This window comes from Melopsittacus undulatus, chromosome 3 (assembly GCF_012275295.1).
Source record: "Melopsittacus undulatus isolate bMelUnd1 chromosome 3, bMelUnd1.mat.Z, whole genome shotgun sequence".
In the NCBI taxonomy this organism is placed as follows: domain Eukaryota; kingdom Metazoa; phylum Chordata; class Aves; order Psittaciformes; family Psittaculidae; genus Melopsittacus; species Melopsittacus undulatus.
The window spans coordinates 44,731,727-44,753,285 of NC_047529.1; the positions used below are offsets into that span (position 1 = coordinate 44,731,727).

A 21,559-nucleotide genomic window follows, 5' to 3' on the forward strand; every position below is an offset into this window, starting at 1 on the left:
ACTCTTTCTGAATTCAGGGCGAGAAATATAAATGTGAGATATGTAAGCATGAGAATATAATTGTAAGGACTTGGAAGAGCACTTCGAGTGTTCAACTTGTGTTGCCATCCCTCTTCTGTGCTGGGATCCTTCATGGAGATGTGGAGGGTAGCTGCATGAAGATGTGCTGCATGAGATGTGGGGGTAGCTGCATGAAGACTTCAACCTAATCCACAAATGGAACAATGCAGAGACCATGAGCTCCCCAAGGCATAGTCTATACACAAGTAGTTCACTGTTTATTACAGAAGGATTTGTTTCTCTGAACAGGACACGGTGGTGGCTTTGCAAGCCTTGAGTCTGTTCGCAGCTCTAACTTCTGCAGGCAGAACAGAAATGGATTTAACAGTGACAACACCTTCTTTGAAAATACCAGAAATATTTTCGATTGATACTCGAAACCGTTTTCTGCTTCAGACCAAGGAGGTACTGTAGAAAGTGAGGAATATTTCCTAAAGTTTGCTGACTGAAAGTACTTTGAAAATACTGATTTACTCATCTTTCTTTCAGCTTGACCCTGTACAACCAATGACAATTACAGTGGCAGCGGATGGAACAGGATTTGCTGTCTTTCAGGTATGCAGTGCAGTTATTCTTGCTGAATTTTGGACCTTAATTAAACATGTTAGTAAGAACAATCTTCTGAAACATACTAAATCAGTACCAAAGTATTTTACTAATTGAAGAATGCTGTGAACCAAATATTGTGTGAATGGATGAATGAATGTGTTTGTTTATGCCCGATGGGCTGGCCTTTTAAGTACTACTGGATGATTGACGGTTTTGGGGCACTTCCATGGGCCAGAGCTATATCAAAGCATCCCTGTCCTCCTGTAGGAATGCAGTGTCCATTTGCAAGGCAAAGGACTGCAGTGGCAGACTAAAAAAGGCATGTGGACCAGGTAGATATGCTTCATTGGAAACCTGAGGTAAACCATAATAAGGCACAGATCAATACAGAACTAGATCACACTACTAGTTATTAGACTTACTTTCCTTTTGTTGAAGTAGAATATAACCATAGTGCAAAACCTGAAAACGAGAGTTTTGCGGCCAGGTTCTTCAGCAATTTTTGCAGTGTTCTGAAATAGTGTGAAAGACTACTTGCAAACTGTCAACAGTAATAGATGCTTCACTTCAGCCAGCAGTGGGGCATGGCAAAGAGTAGAAGGCAGTATAGAGATCCCTTCTCTGCTTGTCCTGTGGAAGACTGTGTTTCGGTAGTAGAAATTAAAACAACTTTACTTATATTTAAACAAATTAATCTGGGACAAGCACATACAGTATTTAGAACTAGCAAAACATAAATAGCCTTTTCAGCTGCTTGCTCTTCAGCCATAAAAGATTGTGTTCTGAAAAAAATTCTGCCTCCAAGATTTTTCCTAACCCCATGAGAAATATCCTGTGTGAAGAAGACAGTATTGGAACTCATTTGATATGGCCATGAATGCATCTTTACTCCCTGTTGTTCTGTCCATGATAGTGGCTTAGAACCACACAGGTGAAAGAGAAGACCTTTGAAAAGCTACAGATAATACAGAAATATTAGTCTCTGAGCATGACAGAGTCATTTTATTGGAAGTATATAAATAAACTCATGATTGCTGAATCTTACCGTAAAACCAGACAGAGCTCTTGCTAGAGTCCTTATAGTTGTACTCAAGAAAACTGAACTTAGGCTGACTTTAATCATCTCGAAGTTTTGTGCCAGCTCAGATTCCATCTCAGGTTCCTTTCAACCTGACCTTTACTTCAGTGTTATGTCTGGGAAACAAGGAAGCATGGTGATGGTAAATATGCTTTTGGATAAAAGACCATTTAAAAAGAACCTACGTAGATACCTCTCAGCAGTGAACAGCAGTGAGATACCCCTCATTCATTCAGCATCAGTCTGCAAAACCAGAGTGCCATAAATCATGTCCCATGTTTATTAGTTCCCAGAAGTGCCAACGAAGTTTACAGCAAAGTTCAAAAGTTTCAGAGGATAGTGTAGATTCAGACCTGCAGGCCAAGACAGGCATGAACATCTCAGCAGGATTGCGTTCACACATATGTGGTTTCAGTGTGTGAGTGAATGTGGAATGTATCAAAGTGGGGCTCCAGAATAGTTAAGCTACTTAACTTAATCACTGTTGAGAAATACTCCCTGATACTAAGTCAACCCATTTGTCAGATGAGCTTATCAAAAACTTTTCAGCAAATTGCTTTTTGCTGGAAGATGCTGATTTATTGAAAGGAATGCCTTTTGTGAAAGCATATTGGTTCCAATTACATTTTTGCCAGCAGGAAACTTTCACATCCAAACCAGCACGTCTGGTGAAGACTGAGAAGTCTTCCACCCAGAATAGCCATTAGTTGTCTCTGTGAGTAGAAGGCTTTTTGGGGGTGTGTAGCACTATAGGTTAAGTTCCTGGTTTGTTGTCTGAACATGCGAATGTGCTCCCAGATGCCTGGTGTCAGGGACCAATGCCGGATTATTTTCTTCTGTTGCCTTTTTTCCTGCAGCTTCCTGAGTCAGAGGTGCTGTGACTTGATTCAAAATTTTCTCCTTAATACAGTGGAGTATCTTCTTCAAATCATTTCTTTGCTGGGATAATTTCTTTCCTTTTGCTTCTTTTAGTAGATCTGGTATTCTAAAAGACAGAGCATTGATGCCATTTGAATGAGATTTCTCTTTTTCCCAGACACAAGCTAGATCTGGGCCGCATTTAATAAATCAGATAGCATATGACAAGGCGATCACATTTTTTCATCTGGGTTTCATTGTCTTAGGCCCGCCAAAGTACAGTGGTGAGATTCACTGTTCTGGGATTTGACTTTCTGGCCAAAGTAGCATGTCAAAACAGTAATTCATTTAAATATCACAAAACACAAGATTCGGTCCATTAATGGAAAAAGTTGCTTTCCTGACAGAATGGATTCTTAGAAAAAACACCTTATTTCTTGTGAAATCTCACTGTGTGTGCGAGTTGGCAGTGTATTCATACTTGACCCTGCAGGATCTCAGGAAATTTATTCATTTTGGATAGTATAATTGGAAAAGCAGACATTTAATTGTAGTTTTGTGGCCTTAGGGACAAAGTCTCCTAGTTCATCCGTTCATTATGTGGGCATACACTCTAGATGACTCAAGACTGACTCTACAAGGGGAAAGAGAGCATGAGTGTAAGGTTAAGGGTATATGAAAGATACTCTCCAGAGAAAGGTGTCAAAAAGCCATCTTCCCTTGTTGACCTGTTGAAAGTCTTGGAAGACAGAATTCTCTGCTGTCTTGAGTCACTGTGAAATGGGCTTGGCCTCTAATTGGCATGGCCCACTCCTTCTGGAGGGAAGAATGCCACTAAATTCCAGGACAAATGAGGGAACAGCAGGCAGGCTAAAGGAGTGTTGATATGGGCAAAATGGATAGGTGAACAAGATCTTGATCTGGTCATGTACAGCCTGGACAAGTTCCTGTGTGATGCACTCTAGGTTACTCTGCTCTTGCAGGGGGGTTGGACTAGATGATCTTTTGAGGTCCCTTCCAACCCTTGGGATTCTGTGAAAGTGGGGAAAAACAATGGGAATCACTTGTTAACTGAAAAGCATGGACTGTTTTTTTTTTTTCAACTTAGTGTATTTTTCCTAGACTTAGTAAAGTGTAAGGGACTATATTTTATTTGTCGTGATGATACTGAAAAAGGTACACTTTCATATAAAAGCACACATACTTCTCCATTACAGTTTGAGTAGATACTGAGTCAAAAAGGGAGAGAAAAATAGTGGAGATTATTTCATTGAATTTGTGTCTTCACTCAAGCACATATGTGCTGCTAGTTGAAGAACAAGCAGAAAAGGATAAAGAGACATGGATTACGGCATTATAAATGAGTGACATTTTTTTAAACTTAGTGCTATTGATTGGGTCAGATACTATTACAAGCATCTCTGTCATGCAGAAGATTAGCTTTTAGTTTTCTTTTGGGCCTTTCACCAGAACTGGTTACAGTATAACAAGACTGGATCAGTTCTGCCTTTAGCTTTAGAAGCTGCTTCTTAAAAAGGTTAAGCAGAAATGCAGTTGCCCATTTTTTTTTATTTAATGCTAGTTTCTGTATAATAGCATTCTGTCCCCAAAGTAAGAGTGTATAATGAAGGAGGCTTTAATTATTTGTTACAAAAAGATTTTTCCTTCATTGTCATGAGAAATAAGGAAAGGAAAGTCAGACCGTAACAGAGATAACTTATTCCATGAAAATACTAGCTGATTGACCTGTTTGGTATGTGGTTTCAGACATCCTGCCTTGGCAGTAAATTCCCATTCATTAGCCTTTTCTGGCAAAAGTTAAAACAGCTTTGTTTCTGTGGTGACAGATTGTTGGGGCACCACCAACTTGTCTTTACCAAACTTTCTGCATGCCTGTAACTGGCAGGCTTTCTAGGTTGGCTTAATCCTTGGTACTGCCTTCTCCTGCAGAGCAGTTGTACAGGATAAATCTTCCCTGTTGCACCATGGTTGTCCTGAGCGCCTGTACAGATTTGGCTCTGCACTCATACAGCATGCTAAATTCAGCAATGCAGGGTAGAGCAAGGGAAATTGTGTATGTATTAGTGAGAGACATAGCAGCAAAAGGAAAAATTAGAAATTAAAGACTCCTCTGTTTGCACAGATTTGCCACCCTGTAACTGTCTTGCTAACCTATAACTTGTATGGCCCTCCGTCATATCTTTAAATGTGGACTGACAGTTTTCCCTTTGGTGCCAGAAACTGTGTAAAGGGACTGTGATTTTCCAGAAGCATTCTTCATTCTGTTTTCCTTAGCCAAGCAAAGTGTATGTTGAAAGTATTTGAACCACTTTCTAATTATTTTTTCTACCAAAATCAAAGAAGAAGATCCCCCCCTGCCTTGCTATATGTTTTATCTTGATGTCTAAGAGACATGAGGATTATTTGTTTGTATATTAAAACTGTTTGCAAACTTACTGTTCTCTTGGTAAAAATCACTATTTCGCTAAATAATGTAAACTCTTCTTTGATAGTAAAAGTTTTCTAAGTTTCTTGTATTTGATTTTGAAAGTTGAGCTTTCTGAGTCATCACAGTAAAGCGTGAGTCAGCAACCTGTTCTCTTTTCTTTCAAGAGCTGGTGTCCCATTTCTGCCGCAGCGAAGGGATGCTGCAGTTACCATCAACATTGCCTTGGGTGTTAATCAGTCTGAAGCACCTTAATATGTTTTCTCAAAGTTAATTTTTTTTTTTGTGTCTTTGATTGGGTATAAGTACATGAGTATCCTAGAACAGATGTGTTGGGACAGCTGGTATTGTTCATTATCCTGTATCCCATAGTGGGAGTAAAGAGAAGATGACGAATGAAGGCTACTAGAACAGGGCAAACATGAAGTGATACCTCACTGATATACCCTTTTGCCACATACAGGAACCACAGTTTCTTGCAGCACGTATTCTGCAGCTAATAGTATTGTATGAAGAACCTTGAATCTGCTCCCCTAATTCTTGTATCTGGAGATAAAGGGATAAGAGGGACTGTGCTGGGTCAGAGCAAAGCTCAGTCTAGCCCAGCATTCTGTTTTCCACAGCGGCCAGAGGTGGATGCCCAGGAGAGTATAAGAAGATAAATAATGTAATATATTACTTGACTGTTTTCTGTCTCTTACTATATATTATTCAAGACTTTCAGTTGGAGTTATTTTCTATAGGCTTAGAAAATTTTGGTTCCATGAAGTTCTATTTTGTCCTTGAACATTTCTACAGCTTAGTATCTGCAGCATCTTGTGGGAAGGAATTCCATAAATTAAACTTGCATTGCATGAAAAACTATTTCCTATTTGTCTTTCCCATGAAAGTAATTCTGTGTCCTTCTTCTAACTTAGGTATTTATGGCTGAATTTTCATGCATGTTACAATTTCTTAAATGCTAAACAGATTTGGTAGTAAACAGTGTATAACCCATTATGTACATAAAGATTCTTTCATTCTGCAACTCCTAGTCTTTGCTACCTCAGACAAATTAGTATAACCAGCAAACTTTATGACATTAGGATTCACCCTTTTTAATACATCATGTATGGATATGTTTAATGGTGGTAACCTAGAACAGATTCCTTTCCGACTCCGCTCCTTTTATGTATGAACTTTTCCACCCTCTGTTCCTGTCTTAACAGCCTTTTATCCCTTGGTAGTTTCTTTTGTTTCGGCTAGTACCATTTAGCTAGAACTTGTCCTGATCAGCTAACGTCCTAATCATGTAACGTCCATGTATCTTATACTAGACAGAGCTCTGTTGACTGAGTTTTTTCATTTGGTTCAGGTAGCTAGTGGGTTTATATCAACAGCTTGTTCTCCAGCATGTCATAGTTACTCATTTGTCCACTAATTTGACTTTTTACTATAGTTTTGATTGTGTTTTATGGTATAAATACCAAGCTTACTTGATAACCATAGTTTTTAGACCCCTGGTACTCTTAAAAATTGCTGTCACCCTAAGTGTGGTAGTAAGGCATGTTGGGGGTCGAGCATGGGCGCTTTAACAGGCTTGCAGCAAGCTGTGAGAAAGTGAGCCTCTGACCCCAGGCTGGAAGAGGAAGCATCAAGGTCAGCAAAACAGGAGAGCAATAACAAGATGCCAGAAGCATGATGTAATGCTAAGCTGAAGCGAAGGTGTGAAACCAATCAGGAGAGGCAAAGTGGAGCGTGTACCTCTCGCGGGCAGAGTGAAGTAGCCAATCAAGTAGTGCGTGATTGCGTGTGGGACAGTATATTAAGAGCAGCCTTGTAATCAATAAACGGAGCATTTTGTGAATCTACATCGTGTCGGTGTTTTCTCCCCTCCACCTGGCCGCGGCAAAGGCAGTTTTCAGATGTTTCTTTACGTCATGAAGTTCAGTTCTGTAGGCAGTAAGGACTGTTTTTTTTACTGCACAATTTTCTGTGATGGCTGATAACATGAGAGTGCTCAATTCCAGGTCCAGCATTTCTGCTTTTGCTGTCAGCATTGGTAATTTTATAGGATATTGAGATAATCCAGCTATCTCCTAATTATTGAGACCTTGTTTAAGGGCTTCTGGTTTTACCACTCGTCTACCACTGTCTCAAGCATCTTATACATATCTACAGTAGAAGAACTGGAAAATCTCAAACTGTGCCTAATACATGAGTTTATTTTGTATTAATGTTACTGTCCTGCACTGGAAATCCTGTCATACTTCCTTACTTGGCTCACTTAGCAGAGCTTGGCACTTGTTAAACAGAAAGGGCAAGAGCTCTGTCTCTGAGGCAGCCTGAAGACTCTAGCTTTGTCTTTGCACAGATGAACCAAATCATGAAACTGCTTACTTAACAGCAAGGAAATTGTGTTGTTCTGAGCTTAGAATGACATGCTATTCGTCATCTCTTTTGAGTGTATGAATGCTGTGGCACGAAGACTAAAGACAAATTCTGTGCATATGCTATGTATTTATTCTTGCTCTGTTTTCATATGCAGCCTGTCTCTTTTAACCCAGTGGGAGTCAGTCTCTGAAGTTTGTCTTTATTCTCCTCATTTCACACTGTCAGGAAGCAGCTGCACACACTACAAACTAGCAGACAACAAATACGGAGAAAGTTGCTGGTTATCCTAGAACTTCCTTGTGTTTGCCTCCATTGCATCCTGCTAATTGCAGTGGTTCTGCTGCATTACAAAGTGCTCAGAAAGGATATTTTCTTCAGTGAATTCCTATGAGTCTCATGCATACAGCTGTCATACAAGGCTGCATATCCTTTCATGTGAGCACTCCTCTGGCATTACACTGTTATAAACTTAGTGTTTTAACCACACAGATTTGCTTTACATGTGTCATCTAATGTCTCTACTTGAAATCCACAGCTCAATGTTATTTACAACACAAAGCACACTGATCAGAGGCTCAGATCTGTCCAAAAACAAGAAGCCTTTGACTTGGATGTTGATGTAAGGGATGACAAAGATGATAAAAACCATTTGACCTTGAATGTGTGCACAAGGTAGGTAATTCAATTGGAGCATCTGATACACCTCTTTGTCTATTCAGGTTTTAAGTTACTTAAAATGAGCTAACTTATCCATTTGTTTGTATGTGTTTTACTAGTGTATGGGATGTAAATGAATAACTGAAGAGAATAAAATAATTACTTTGTAAAAATGGTTGTAGTGAAAATAAATAGGAATTCATTAGTACATAAATAGAGTGACAGATCTCTTGTGTAAAAATGTTGCTGGCCAGGTGGTATGGTGGTATTTTTTTACTTACATGCATAAAGATGGTGGTACACTAAATGTTTGAGGTATACGGAAGAATCTGTGTGAAATAAAAGAAAAAACTTAAAGGCTTCTGTGGTGCAAGTGCTTTTTTGCTATATGAAGAACTGTGGACAGACTTAAAAACTGAACCAATGTCTTCCATATTCTAACTTCTAGTAGCAGACTGTGACAACTGCCCATTACTTTAACCTTTCATGAATGGAATGCTCCACTTTCTGACTAGAAGTAAATACATTTTTTTAATTATTATTTTTTAAAAAGAGAAGGAAGTTCTGAAGTGCTGAAAACACCATGAAATAGAAGCATTCAACCTTTGGTCATTTTTATTAATAAAATTTGCTCAGAACATTTTTGGCAGGAGTCAGAATCCATGTTTACATAATGATAAATTCAGCTGGGTTATTGTCTTATTGTCAGGTGTCTCTGTGGTCTTTCATTTACCAATAAGTCTTATAGTTATGAATTTGATAATATAATATGTCAGCATCATTCTAGATTTGAAAGATGTAATGTGTTTTCCGGCCAGGCTAATTCTGTTTTTTCTGTGGAATAAGCATGTGTGTGTATCTGAGATGATTTTAGTTGTTCAGTAAACATCTACTAAGAACTGAGCTGAGGCTGCTGAAATATCATCTCAGAGACTACAGAACAGCCACCATATGTTAGCTGGGTATAATTTAGATCAGATGAGAACAGGTGACATTGAGCAGTCATACTGCATATTCCTAGATTAGCCAGTCATTAAACCAGATTGTTTCTTTGCTTTGGTGCCTTACTTTTTACTTGCTGTGAAAGGGCTTATATATGTATTTAAAAGAAATCTATGAGGATGTTTGTTCTCTGGCAGTTTCTTCAGTATGCACTTTTTTATATAGTTAAAGAGCACTGTGTATTTAATAGAAAACTGTGTAGGACACAATATCTCTCCACAGATATTTGTAATTTATATTCTATCTTTTATCTAGAAGGATCTTGAGATGACTACATTCTTTGTGTTTGGGATTCATCTGTTTGTGCATACTTCTTCTAGAAACACTGTTTTTTTCTTATGACATTCTAACACGTTTCTTGTAAATGGAAGATTTGCAAAGTACCACCTGGTCTACAATGATTACTCTTACATTTGTTTCCTCCACATGCTCTTTTTAATATTTATTTAAACTTTAAATACTGTTTTTATACTATGCTCACACAAAGGAGCCGTGATTGGAGGTGGAGCCTCTAGGTGACACCAACATACAAATAATCAGCTATAGTGAATATGATTTCAGTACAGAGAAGATTGAATTTGGGAAATAGCCAGCAGGCACAAAGACAGAGCCCTGTTTTTATGTGTTTCTGGTAACCAATTCAGTGACACAGATGGTGGGCAGGGACATTAGAATACATGAGAGCTCTTGAAATAGAATGGGGATATTCTCTTAAAGTTTTCTGTGAAGTGTCAACAACTTTCCAAAGCCTAGCACAAACTCCTGACATGTAAAAGGCTTACATGATGGGTCTAGGATAAGTCTTGGCTGGGCATTCTGATTTTCCTGACCTTTGGCTCAGGAATACACACAGGAATGGTTCCATCTCTCTGGGAAGGCTTTAGGGTGATGATGTTTTAATTGCAAAGTGTTCAAAAGATAGGGGAAGATCTGGTGACATTATAAAACTTCCCCAGGAGAATATTTGAAACAGTCAGATCCATCAACTCTTATTATGGAAAGTGGACTGGTATAAGTTCTAAGAAGTCTGTGTTTCTGTTCTTTAGTCTGAGACTGTCTCTGTTTTCTTGGCTTGATAAATCCTCTTCTTTCACTCCTCCCCTTCCCTCACCCGTCCTCCCCCAAATATACATATATTTGTATATATGTAATAATATATACAAAAATATATTATTGTATATAATATATACATTATCTGTATTAAATTCCTGAACTGGTTTAAGGTTAGTCTACTTACAATCTTCACAATGGTTGACAGAGCCTTGGGTGACACGGTTTAGTGTGAGGTGTCCCTGCCCATGTTAGGGGGGGTTGGAATTAGATGACCTTAAGGTCCTTTCCAACCTTAACTATTCTATGATTCTATGTGGCTTTCTGGTAGAGAAACCAAAGTAGGAATATAGAAAGACTGCTGAAATCTCAATCAGTTTAGCCAGCTGTTGGCATGCATGGCCAGGTAATGGAGGCTGCAGCTTTGCAATTTTTTTCTTTCTCTAATCTGCAGAACATGCCACTGTCTTTCAGCCAGCTTGGTCGTGATTGGCCACGGTCATCTCAACTGAGTATAATTTATGACACTGGAACAGATGATGTTTCATTTAAATTAAACTGATTCTTGGTTAGAGGAGCTAACTTACTATCTGGGAGGCAGATACCCAGGGCTCTCAGTTTCTTTTCTGGTCAATCTTGTTGCCTGCATACTATTTCCAGGTATGGGAAACTGCTGACAGTTCTACTCAGCTCTCTTGTTTATGCTTTCTGCCTACACTAGCTTGGTGTTGTTTTCTCCTATTTACATAATCTATGAGAGGGTCTCATGCAAATCTCCTATTGATGAAGAACTGAAATGTAAAATTCAACACAAAACATTCTCAGTTCTCTTCAGGTACAAGTTTCAAGTCTTCATTCTTGCATGGGTGATTGTTTTTTTTTTGTAACTTTTAAGAGACCATGCAGTTAAAGACTGCATAGCCACTGATAGCCATCCCCAAGGCTGTCTCTCTCCTCTTTGTTAAGAGAAGCAGATCCTCATAACTTCTAGGAATATATCTTACACACTTTTTGACAGTATGAAGCTGTTTTGGTTACCTGTTGGTATTTTGGTAGCATCCCAGGCTGGCTAGATAGCTTGAGTATTTTCCTCCCCTCTTACTGGTAATTATGCAGAAATAATTACATCCAGTTCCAATTCAGTTATTTGTTTTCAATAGCAGCTACTTTGGCACAGTGCATCATGCAACAGATGGTTTCATTTGTTTCTAATCTCATGAGCCAACTGAAGTCAGCAGTTCTGTATTTCTTTCAAAGTCATATCTGGGTTCAATCAGCCATGCTGCCAGGCTTAACAGCATTGCTTTGAAAGCAAGTCTTCCCGTTTTTTAAACCATCTAGCTCTGCAAAGAAACAGTTTTATTCAATTACTTTCAACTACTGTCAGGCCTTCAAAATGAGAATTGGAGACACTTCTATTCTAGTATAACAATTATCATTTACCCTCCATGCCAAGGCAGGGGGAAACTCTTCTGCCAGCTACTTTATTTAAAGCAATACAATTGTTAGCAGGTCATTTAGGTATCATTTGTAGCAGAGAACTCCATACATATATTTTCATAATTTCGTTGTACACCATAGTGTGTAAGGCTTGCTCAGTAGAGGAAAGCATTTTAGTCCAGCATCTGATTCTTACATTGGAAGAAGATGTAATAATAAATATTATTTAGGAAAAAAGAAGGACCACAACATCTGAAATCTTTTTCCAAAATTGGATGATAACTCTGAATTTTAAAACTGGAGCTTAGAGAAATAATACAATGATGATTTTGTCAATGGAACCATCAATCTCTATGAAGGAAACATGAAAAGTTTTGGAAGATGTTTTTGGTGTGTACTTTTATCTCCAAAAATGAATAAAAGCAAAACAATGCATCCATAGGAAGTAATACGTATATTTCAGTTCAAGAATTCCTAACTGTTTTCTTAATTAACTCTTTAGAAGGATGTGTTTAGTTGTAGTATTTCCTGCATATTTGTGATATAAACCTGCACTTACAGATGCTAGTGGAAAGCTCCTAGTGGTGTCAGTGTTGTCTCTCATTTATGTACTGTAGTTTTCTTAGTGTTAAACCTGTTTCTGTATATGTGATTGAAATTATCCAGTGGAATAATAGAGAAACCAATTATTACCTCTTTATTGTTAGAAATTTTCTTGTTGGCATTTTGTTCTATTTATTTCTCAAGTATTCTTAAGCAATATTGCTTCCATAATTGGTATGTAATAATCAGTTTCTTTAGAGAGTGGTCTACTGTATTCCTACTTAAAGTTTCTTTGTGTTTTGAAAAGGTACTTGGGTTCTGGCACAGCTCCCAGGAGTGGTATGGTCCTCATGGAGGTTGGCTTACTCAGTGGTTTCTCTGTGTCACCAGATTTCATTCCATTAGACAATACAGTTAAGAAGATGGAAAAGGACAATGGAAAAGTCAACCTATACTTAGACTCAGTAAGTTGCAAATAACAAAGAAATGTGTTTGTAGTGATGTTAATCTTTACTCTGCCCTTGTTTGGTTTAAATTTGGAAAAACATTATGATTGTATTCTTTGGGGAAATCAATGTCTGCTATTCATATTGAATTAATAGCTCCACTGTTCTTTAGAGAGACTTACTGGATAAGTACAACTCAGTTATATTTGTAAGGGGTTTGTAGGTTAAGCCTCTTAAAAATCATATATAAGACATTTCAAGGAGTCTGTAATGTGGCCAAGATAACTACAAATGAGATAAGCATCTTTATATGCATCCTGAATCCAAGTCTTTAAAAATGAAGTGGACTGCCGTCGAGCTAGAAGTCCTTACCTCTTACATGAAACCACCATCACCAGGGTTCTCAGATGCTTCTCTTCTGTTCTTCTAGCTAAATGAAACACATGTTTGTGTGGATATTCCAGCTGTGAGAGACTTCAAAGTGGCAAATATCCAAGATGCTTCAGTGACTGTAGTGGATTACTATGAACCTAGTAAGTGTCAGTCATTCCAAATGGATGTTAATGCTCAGAAGTTTAAAAGAAAGTTTCTGTCTGTGGAAATGAAACAAATTTTAGGGAATAATTTTTATTTAACTTCAGCTTTTTTTGGACACTGACATCCCAAAATTTCTCACAAATGGTAGGTTTTTTTTTCCCATATATATGTTTATTGTCTTAATGGTTTGGTTCCTCAGCTGGTGTGAATTGTCATAATTTAATTGTCAGCTGGTATAAATTGGCTTCAGTCTGGCCCAATGTATTCCCAAAACTGAAGCAGGAACTTCACTATGGTTCACTTACCAAGTTAATGATTATCTTTCAAGTAGCTTTTCCATCTGTTTCTTGTTTAAACTAAGAGTTCTTCACTGGAGAAAATGCCATTGTTTTGATTTCTAGAGTTATGTAGAAAGATGCATATGGGAAAAACAGTTTCAAAGGTTTTTGTTTTGGGCTCGGTTTCTTTTTTTTAATGTTTGTTTGTTTTTAGGTGTAGAGTGTGTTTTAGAGAAAAGTAGCAATGTACAAAGCTCTTGGGTAAAATGAAAAAGAAAGATTACAATCTTCTGGAGAAGATGTTAGAGAGGTTTTCATTACTCCAGCCAGCTGAAACATTATTAAGGATTTAGGCCTTGACAGGATTTGAGATAAGGCTTAAAAAAGTTGTATAGGCAATTTTCTTCATGTTGGTTTGTTTTAGCACAAGGCAAAAGACAAGCAAATATGTTATGATGTGCATTACTTTAGCTAGATGAAGATAACATTTACTTTATGTAGGCTGAAATTCTTGTGCAATCACAGAATTTTAAACTAAAATAGGAAATTAGCAGAGGTAACTATACTGTCCATTAACTTAGAGCATGTTTTAAGGCATAGTGGCTTAACAAGTTAGAGTAATTTTTATTTGAGATAAATATAAAACGTTTCTATGGCCAAAACAGATTTCTTCCCACTTCAGTTCCTACGAGAAGAGCTCAGGACCTAGTCTTTTATAAGACTGCTGTTGGATAGGCTATGTATTAAAGTCACATATAAATGCACATATATAAATAGTTTCATTATATTTAAATGCATTTAGTACTCATAATTTCTCAATATTAATTTAAAGATATGAATTAATAGAATCATAGAATAGTTAGGGCTGGAAAGGACCTTAAGATCATCTAGTTCCAATCCCCCTGCCATGGGCAGGGACCTCACACTAAACCATGCCACCCAAGGCTCTTTCCAGCCTGGCTTTGAACACTGCCAGGGATGGAGCATTCACATCCTCCCTGGGCAAACCATTCCAGTACCTCACCACCCTAACAGTAAAGAATTTATTCCTTATATCCAATCTAAACCTCCCCTGTTTAAGTTTTAACCCGTTACCCCTTGTCCTATCACTACAGTCCCTAATGAAGAGTCCCTCCCCAGCATCCCTGTAGGCCCCCTTCAGATACTGGAAGGCTGCTATGAGATCTTCATGCAGCCTTCTCTTCTCCAGGCTGAACAGCCCGCAACTTTCTCAGCCTGTCTTCATACGGGAGGCACTCCAGTCCCCCTGATCATCCTCATGCACCTCCTCTGGACTTGTTCCAACAGTTCCAAGTCCTTTTTATGTTGAGGACACCAGAACTGTACACAATACTCCAAGTGAGGTCTCAGGAGAGCAGAGTAGAGGGGCAGGATCACCTCCATTGACCTGCTGGTGACGCTTCTTTTGATGCAGCCCAGGATACGGTTGGCTTTCTGAGCTGCAAGCTCACACTGAAGCTGGCTGATGTTCATTTTCTCATTGATCGACACCCCCACGTCCTTCTCCGCAGGGCTGCTCTGAATCTCTTCGCTGCCCAACCTTAATATCCTTAAGGACTTAATATCCTTCAGGCCCAACCTAATATCCTTAAGGACTAAAATTTGTATGACATAATCAGTCATCAGATGCAATAGAAAGCTTTGGCTTTAAGAAAAAGATTGCTTCAAATATTCCTTTACAAGGCATCATTCCTATTACTGTGTACATAGACATGTTATTGGTCAATAAATATACTCATGCCATGACTGACTTCTGAGAGAACTCCTTCCTATCTAATGCAGGAATATGCTTCTATTTGAATCTATTCTTTTTCATCACTCTCACAGTTGGTGACACAAGCTGCAGGTGTATATTTTATGGGATAGCGTCAGTTGGATTCATGAGTTAGGAGATGTCTGAGGAGTCCTTGTGCTCTGGCATTTACCAGAAAAGTTATGTCTGTATGGCAGATATTACAACTGGCATAGGTATAAAGAACTGACTTGGATGCCAGTACAACAGTGCTAGCAAGGAGATTAATATGCGCAGCTACTAAGCACATTGAAATGACTGCTGCTTCTTTTACCTGATTTTGTTCAGAGCTAGTTGGGTGTCACTGTTGGGTAAGCATTTTGGCTTGTAAAAGTACACTTTTTTTTAATATCTTGAGAGGAAACTGAATATCATTTCAGTTAAAAAATACCAATGATAAAAAGAGAAATTGCAGTGTCCCTAGTTGGAATGAAAACCTTCAAACCAAAATTAAGCCCACTATGGGAATGAAACTTTGCAAAAGCTTGTTCTGTGAGCATTTATTATGCATTGATTTTTTTTTAATGAATACGGCTTTACAGGCTTCCAGACTGTTAGGCTGTGTTGCAATCCTTCAGGCAGTGGGGGAGCAAGACACAGGAGCAGGATCTAGGTAAAGTGGGCTGTCCCAGGTTCAGGAACCTAATGCTTCCAAAAATAATTGTGAGAGAAAGCATCATTTATGAGATCTAGCTCTTAAATGTCATAGCCTGTAACCTGCCAGGTAAAGCATCCGATTTCCTTTGTCATGAGGGTTGCTGTGTAAGTAGGGGAAAATTCCTTTTAAAATGTTTGACTGAGGTTTGTGAACAGATTGGTTCTAACAGCTGAGATTGACTCTATGAAAGTGTGCCTTTTACTAAGCATTTGCGTGAATCTATTGAGAACATTTTGATGTTCTGGGAGAAGAACAAAGACTAATGCCTAGGCTTAAACACCCACTCTGGGAATTAGTTTGCAATGTATGATGAGGTCTGCATTAGAGTTTAGTGCATCTGTTAAAATGCTTGCGTTCTGAAGACAATTTGTTGGTCAGTTCTGAGTTCATTAACTAATGTTAACTAACTTTTCTGAACAGGGAGAAGAGCGGTGAGAAGCTACAATTCAGAAGTAATGCAGAGTGTAACCTTTTGTGACTTCTGTGAAAGCGATTGTAGTCTTTGCCACCGAGACAGTTCTGCAGCCTTGCTTCATCACTCTTCATTGGACTCCTTGATCTGTCTGCTGTTTGTCCTTCATGTAAACTTGCTGTACAGTTGCGTGCTGTAAAAAGGAAACAGATTATGTTACACATCTAAGGTTTCCATAAATTATCCAAAGAAAATTTTATGTTCAGATACCAGCCCATCTTTAGTGATTACAGTGACCAAACTCCTGCTGTGTTCAGGAAGAGCTGGGCTGACCCATATAGTAAATTTCTGGCTGTGCCAGAAAACTTCGTTAAGTGTCTGCTGGAAAAGCTTTCCAAGTGTTAGTTTCATACTGAAGTTACTTTCTGAAGAAGCACAGAATCACACAGAAAACACCAAGAAAATACAAACCTAGCTTCATGCTTCCACTCCCTTCACCCCTGCTTTCCATTGTGCTTCTTTGTTTTTAGGGATGTATGTTAAGTTTACCATGCTTATCTGAAGAAACACTGCTTCTCTGTTGGGTTGTTGGTAAGCAGGGTGCTGGGAGCTTAGTATCAGAGCTTGCTTTGTTCTCTTCTGCAGACATGACACTTAACTTGAATATTGAGTTTCACCGTATGCTTTCATAGGTAATAATATGAAAAATAAAGGAAGCTGGCTTCACAGCAGACGCAAGAGCCAAAAAGTGCTGCATTCACAAACTGCTGAATGCCCCAGATAATTATGAGTCTTTTTTTATCATTACAGAGAAGCTGGGTGGATTTTTTACCAATTCATAAGCTGATCATGTTGGAAAATAAGGCTTCGGGATGTTCTCATGCATTTTACTCTGAAGGGCTTTTACTGTAAATGTATCAAAGATGGAGTCTATGTTTGAGACTTCATTTTTTTCCAGGGTATTCAGAACCAAATCTATTTCTCTTTCCACGGGAAAATGCTGGTATCTGCTGGCATATTTATGGCCAGCAAGATGAAAGTTGCTTGGATCCTTTTCTGATCTTTGAAAGTCTTCTAAAAACATCATTCTGGAGCATCATGTACGTCTTAAGTTTGCAGTGTCATCTTGTCAATGATTTAAGTGCTGTAACCCTAAACAGCTGTTTACTGCTCCCTATGTCATGTCGGCTGGTTGGCCCTGAATGCCATCCATGCATGAAACTCCACTTGTTGGTTGGTGGAGAAGGCTTTTAGGAGGCATGGGCTGCATGCACATTCAGTCCAGCAAACGAATTGACATGCTTGTTTAATTTTAAGCGCAACTGTGTATGCTGTAGTGTTTTGCTGAAGTGGGGTGGAAGAGATTGCTGAAGAGCAGTGGGCACTTCTACACCCCAACTGGCTTTTTGCACATGGGGAGAATTACAGGTGTCTGTAAATATGGAAATATATGAGTTTGGAGCTTTTTTCCTGAGTGAGTGCATAATATATCTTTCCTGTCTGGCAGCTGACTAATTCTTCTGGAACACTGCCTGTGATAGCTAATGCTTACTTCTTTTTGACAAGGAAACCAAGCTGATAACATTCCTAGTTACTAAAATGAAGTTAATAGCTGTCATGCCAGCTAACAGAGGTAGAAATTATAAGGCTAATGATTCCCTTTCTTTCCTACCTTTTCGAGACGAAGTGTGTATGTGTGCACATGTAATAATATGGCAGTCACTTTTCTTGAGCATTTTCTAATTTTTATCAACATTTTGCTACTGCTTAAAATGTATATTTTTGTATTTTATGCTCATCTATACTTTTTTTCACAAAGGAAATTAGTGCATGGTAGTATGGGAGAGGCCTGAAGTTCCTGAACTGAGTGCCTTTTAATACCAAGGTATAAGTTTTTAACTGCAAAACTAGTTTAGGTGGGGTTATTTGTTTTACTTTAGTTGTATTTAGGATTTAATATGTTTTTGACAAACATGAGGTTCTGTTCTGACTCTCTGGCAGAGCTTAGGCCTGGTTCTTTATAGTCAACTTATGCTTTTTACTTGTCTTTGGTGCACTTTTGTTCTAGTCCCTTGAATAGCTGATTAACATGAGTGCCTGTGCTGTTCTGACCCACATGAACTAATACTGTACTTCGTGAAATCCAAAGCACTCCTTATTCAACACGATGCAGGATCTGACCCCTCTGTAAATTGTGGCCTTGGTTACAGAGGTCCAGAGTAAATAGAAACTAAGAAACAAACTGAAACACGTTTGTGTTTCAAATCCTTTACTCATATATGGGAGCATAGATTGAATTGTGCCAAGTGTAAGATCTGGAAAACACTGTAAGCTGGGATGCATTGTGCTGTGGATTTGATTTCGTGGTGACCTATGAAAGCAGGTCTGTTGACTTTGGGCACCTTGACATGTCGTTTGCCTTCATTTAATATAATTTCAAGAACCCAGAGCTCACTTCCTTTTGTTTTTTACTATACATAAAGCTCCTCAAAGAGACATTAATACCTGATTAATGTTGGGATGAAAAGGCTTATTTTCTAGACAAGATGTACTGGAGATAGACTGCTTCTTTGCAGTAGACAGTAGGGATAAACTAGTTTTATTTGCAGGCAGTCCCAGCTTTCTGAATATCTTTCAGAAAAATGGATTTAAACTGCTCAGCCTAATTTCAGACAGAGCAGCTTTTATTAGTATTCGCCGACATTTGTTTTTGAGACAAACCACAGATGTTTTTAAATGATTTTCAGCTGCCTTGCACGCGCTACTGAGAAGCATCAGTCATAATGCACCATGTCGTAAGTTATTGGAATCAGTGAACAAATATCCTCTTTTATTTCACCTTTTTCTATAAAGCAGGCATATTATTACAGACATCAAAAATCTGCCTCTGTACCAAGCTATTTTTAAGGAACAGTTCTATATTGTACAACTTTAAATAAATGCTTACACCAGGTGGCCTTTCACATTCCTATACTGATGCCTTCAGTCATTTTGCAGTTGTGGCTAGTGCTTTGAATGGGTTGTAGAGGACAAATTTTGTATTGTGTGTTGGCAGTGAATAGAACTGAGGAAAGGGAATATGGCTTTTTTTGTTTCCTCATCATTATACAGGAATCTTTACAGAAAAGCTCAGTATATAGGTTTTTCCTGTTGCTCTGTAAAGTTCATGTTTGATGTTAGAGAGGCCATGCTCCCACTGAAGTTACTAGAAAATCTGTTAGCAGAAATTATGTAGGAACTCTTTAGGAGCAAGGTCTTCAAGGAGCTTTAAGGAGTGGTGCTAAAAGCAGTCAGGAAAAGTGATAGAGCCTTCATGTTGAGTTGCCTAAACATATCTGTGTTTGCTGTTTCTTTGAAATCTGAGTATTCTCTTGCATCCTGTGCCCCTATCATCCACATACTGTCAATGGACACGGTCTGCACAGTGCCATTAATATGTTGCTAAATCAGTAAGAAATAGTAATTTATTTATATCGTATATTGTGAAACCTCACTTGGAGTATTGTGTACAGTTCTGGTGTCCTCAACATAAAAAGGACTTGGAACTGTTGGAACAAGTCCAGAGGAGGTGCATGAGGATGATCAGGGGGACTGGAGTGCCTCCCGTATGAAGACAGGCTGAGAAAGTTGCGGGCTGTTCAGCCTGGAGAAGAGAAGGCTGCATGATGATCTCATAGCAGCCTTCCAGTATCTGAAGGGGGCCTACAGGGATGCTGGGGAGGGACTCTTCATTAGGGACTGTAGTGATAGGACAAGGGGTAACAGGTTAAAACTTAAACAGGGGAGGTTTAGATTGGATATAAGGAATAAATTCTTTACTGTTAGGGTGGTGAGGTACTGGAATGGTTTGCCCAGGGAGGATGTGAATGCTCCATCCCTGGCAGTGTTCAAAGCCAGATTGGAGAGAACCTTGGATGACAAGGTTTAGTATGAGGTGTTCCTGCCCATGGCAGGGGGATTGGAACTCGATGATCTTAAGGTCCTTTCCAACCCTAACTATTCTATGATTCTTTGATCCTAAGATGTGAAAATGCTATTGGACTCAGTTTCCTTAAGTCTCTAAACTAGACCCCAAACAGTTTTAAAAGCTCCAGGTTCAGCACTTGTACATTTTTTACTAGGAACAACCTGATTATAGAGCTCTGACCTTCAACTGAGTCAAATTTTTTCCTGAGAAGGGTTTATATGGGGACAGACTGCATGCATACACCCACCACATATGCATTTCTTACGCTTTTACTTTGCTGTTATTCATAAGGTACCTTACCACTTTTTAGCTAGTTTTATGCAAAGACAGTTTTGCATTCATGTATAGACATAAGAAAGACATCCTTTATGATGAGGGTGGTGAAACACCAGAACACGTTGCCCAGAACAGCAGTGGCTGCTCCATTTCTGCAGACATTCAAGGCCAGGTTGGGGCGGGGTTATTAGCAACCTGATCTGGTTAAAGATTTCCCAGTCCATGGTGGGAGGGTTGGACTAGATGACCTTTAACTGTCCCTTCCAACTCAAACTGTTCTATGATTCTGTGATTTAATGATTTAGCATTGAGTTTAAACCAAAACCATAATGTATTTTGAAGGATCTCTCCCCAGCTTCTGCATTTGCTGCCATCCATGATCTTAGATTTTTTTTTCCACATGTTTCACTGTGGGAGTCATCTAGAAACCTTCCATACCAAATGCTGTTGTACAGAACAGGGAATGAGTGCTGCCTAACAGGTTTACAGCACCTTGAAGTCTGCATGCGGGGCCAGCTTGATGGCTGATTGGGTTCCTAGGGTGACACTGGCATTCTCTCAAGTACTTCACAAGCAGGAGCTTGTGGGTTGTGCACATCAGTGGCATATGATGAAAGGGGGAAGTAGCCACACTAGTGCAGGAGAAACAGAAGAGCCAAGGTCCTATTTGGTTTAAGCAGATTCCTGTAGAAAGCATATGTATATGCGTAAGCTCCAATCTGCTACATTGCCATTAAAAACATACAAGATTTTCACAGAGTGCCTAAACTAACAACATTGTGTGATGTTCTGTTTTTCAAAATGTTGGGAAAAATTTCTGTACATATTTGGAAAGCAGCTGGTGCTCAATGGCATTAATGTTCTATCTCAAACACTAAGTATTCAATTTTAGTTCTAATGGGCAATAATATTTCTGTTACAGCCTTTCTTCTACTATAAATCTTTATTCAGCAAATCATCTTCATGGGTTTAGTCCTCTAAATACATAGAAAATTTTGAAATTAAATGTTTTCACTAGTAATTTATCCATAAAATATAACAGCAGTTCAGTGATCCAGTCTTTTGAGTTTCATTAGTTTCTCCTTTTCCCCATGTCAAAATATTCGACTGCAGTGT

The 21,559-nt window shown here is 38.7% G+C and overlaps 1 protein-coding gene across 1 annotated transcript in view; it reads left to right on the forward strand.

Annotated features, from left to right (window-relative positions):
• CD109 (CD109 molecule) overlaps nucleotides 1–19,678 on the forward strand; it is an 86,845-nt gene extending 67,167 nt beyond the window's left edge. The window contains exons 28-33 of the mRNA XM_005153164.3: nucleotides 310–465; nucleotides 550–615; nucleotides 7,900–8,036; nucleotides 12,364–12,520; nucleotides 12,933–13,035; nucleotides 16,209–19,678. Of these exons, the coding sequence (XP_005153221.2) occupies nucleotides 310–465; nucleotides 550–615; nucleotides 7,900–8,036; nucleotides 12,364–12,520; nucleotides 12,933–13,035; nucleotides 16,209–16,399 (810 nt within the window). The 3' untranslated portion in view covers nucleotides 16,400–19,678. The remainder of the gene's footprint in view (nucleotides 1–309; nucleotides 466–549; nucleotides 616–7,899; nucleotides 8,037–12,363; nucleotides 12,521–12,932; nucleotides 13,036–16,208) is intronic.
• Nucleotides 19,679–21,559: the final 1,881 nt, after the last annotated feature.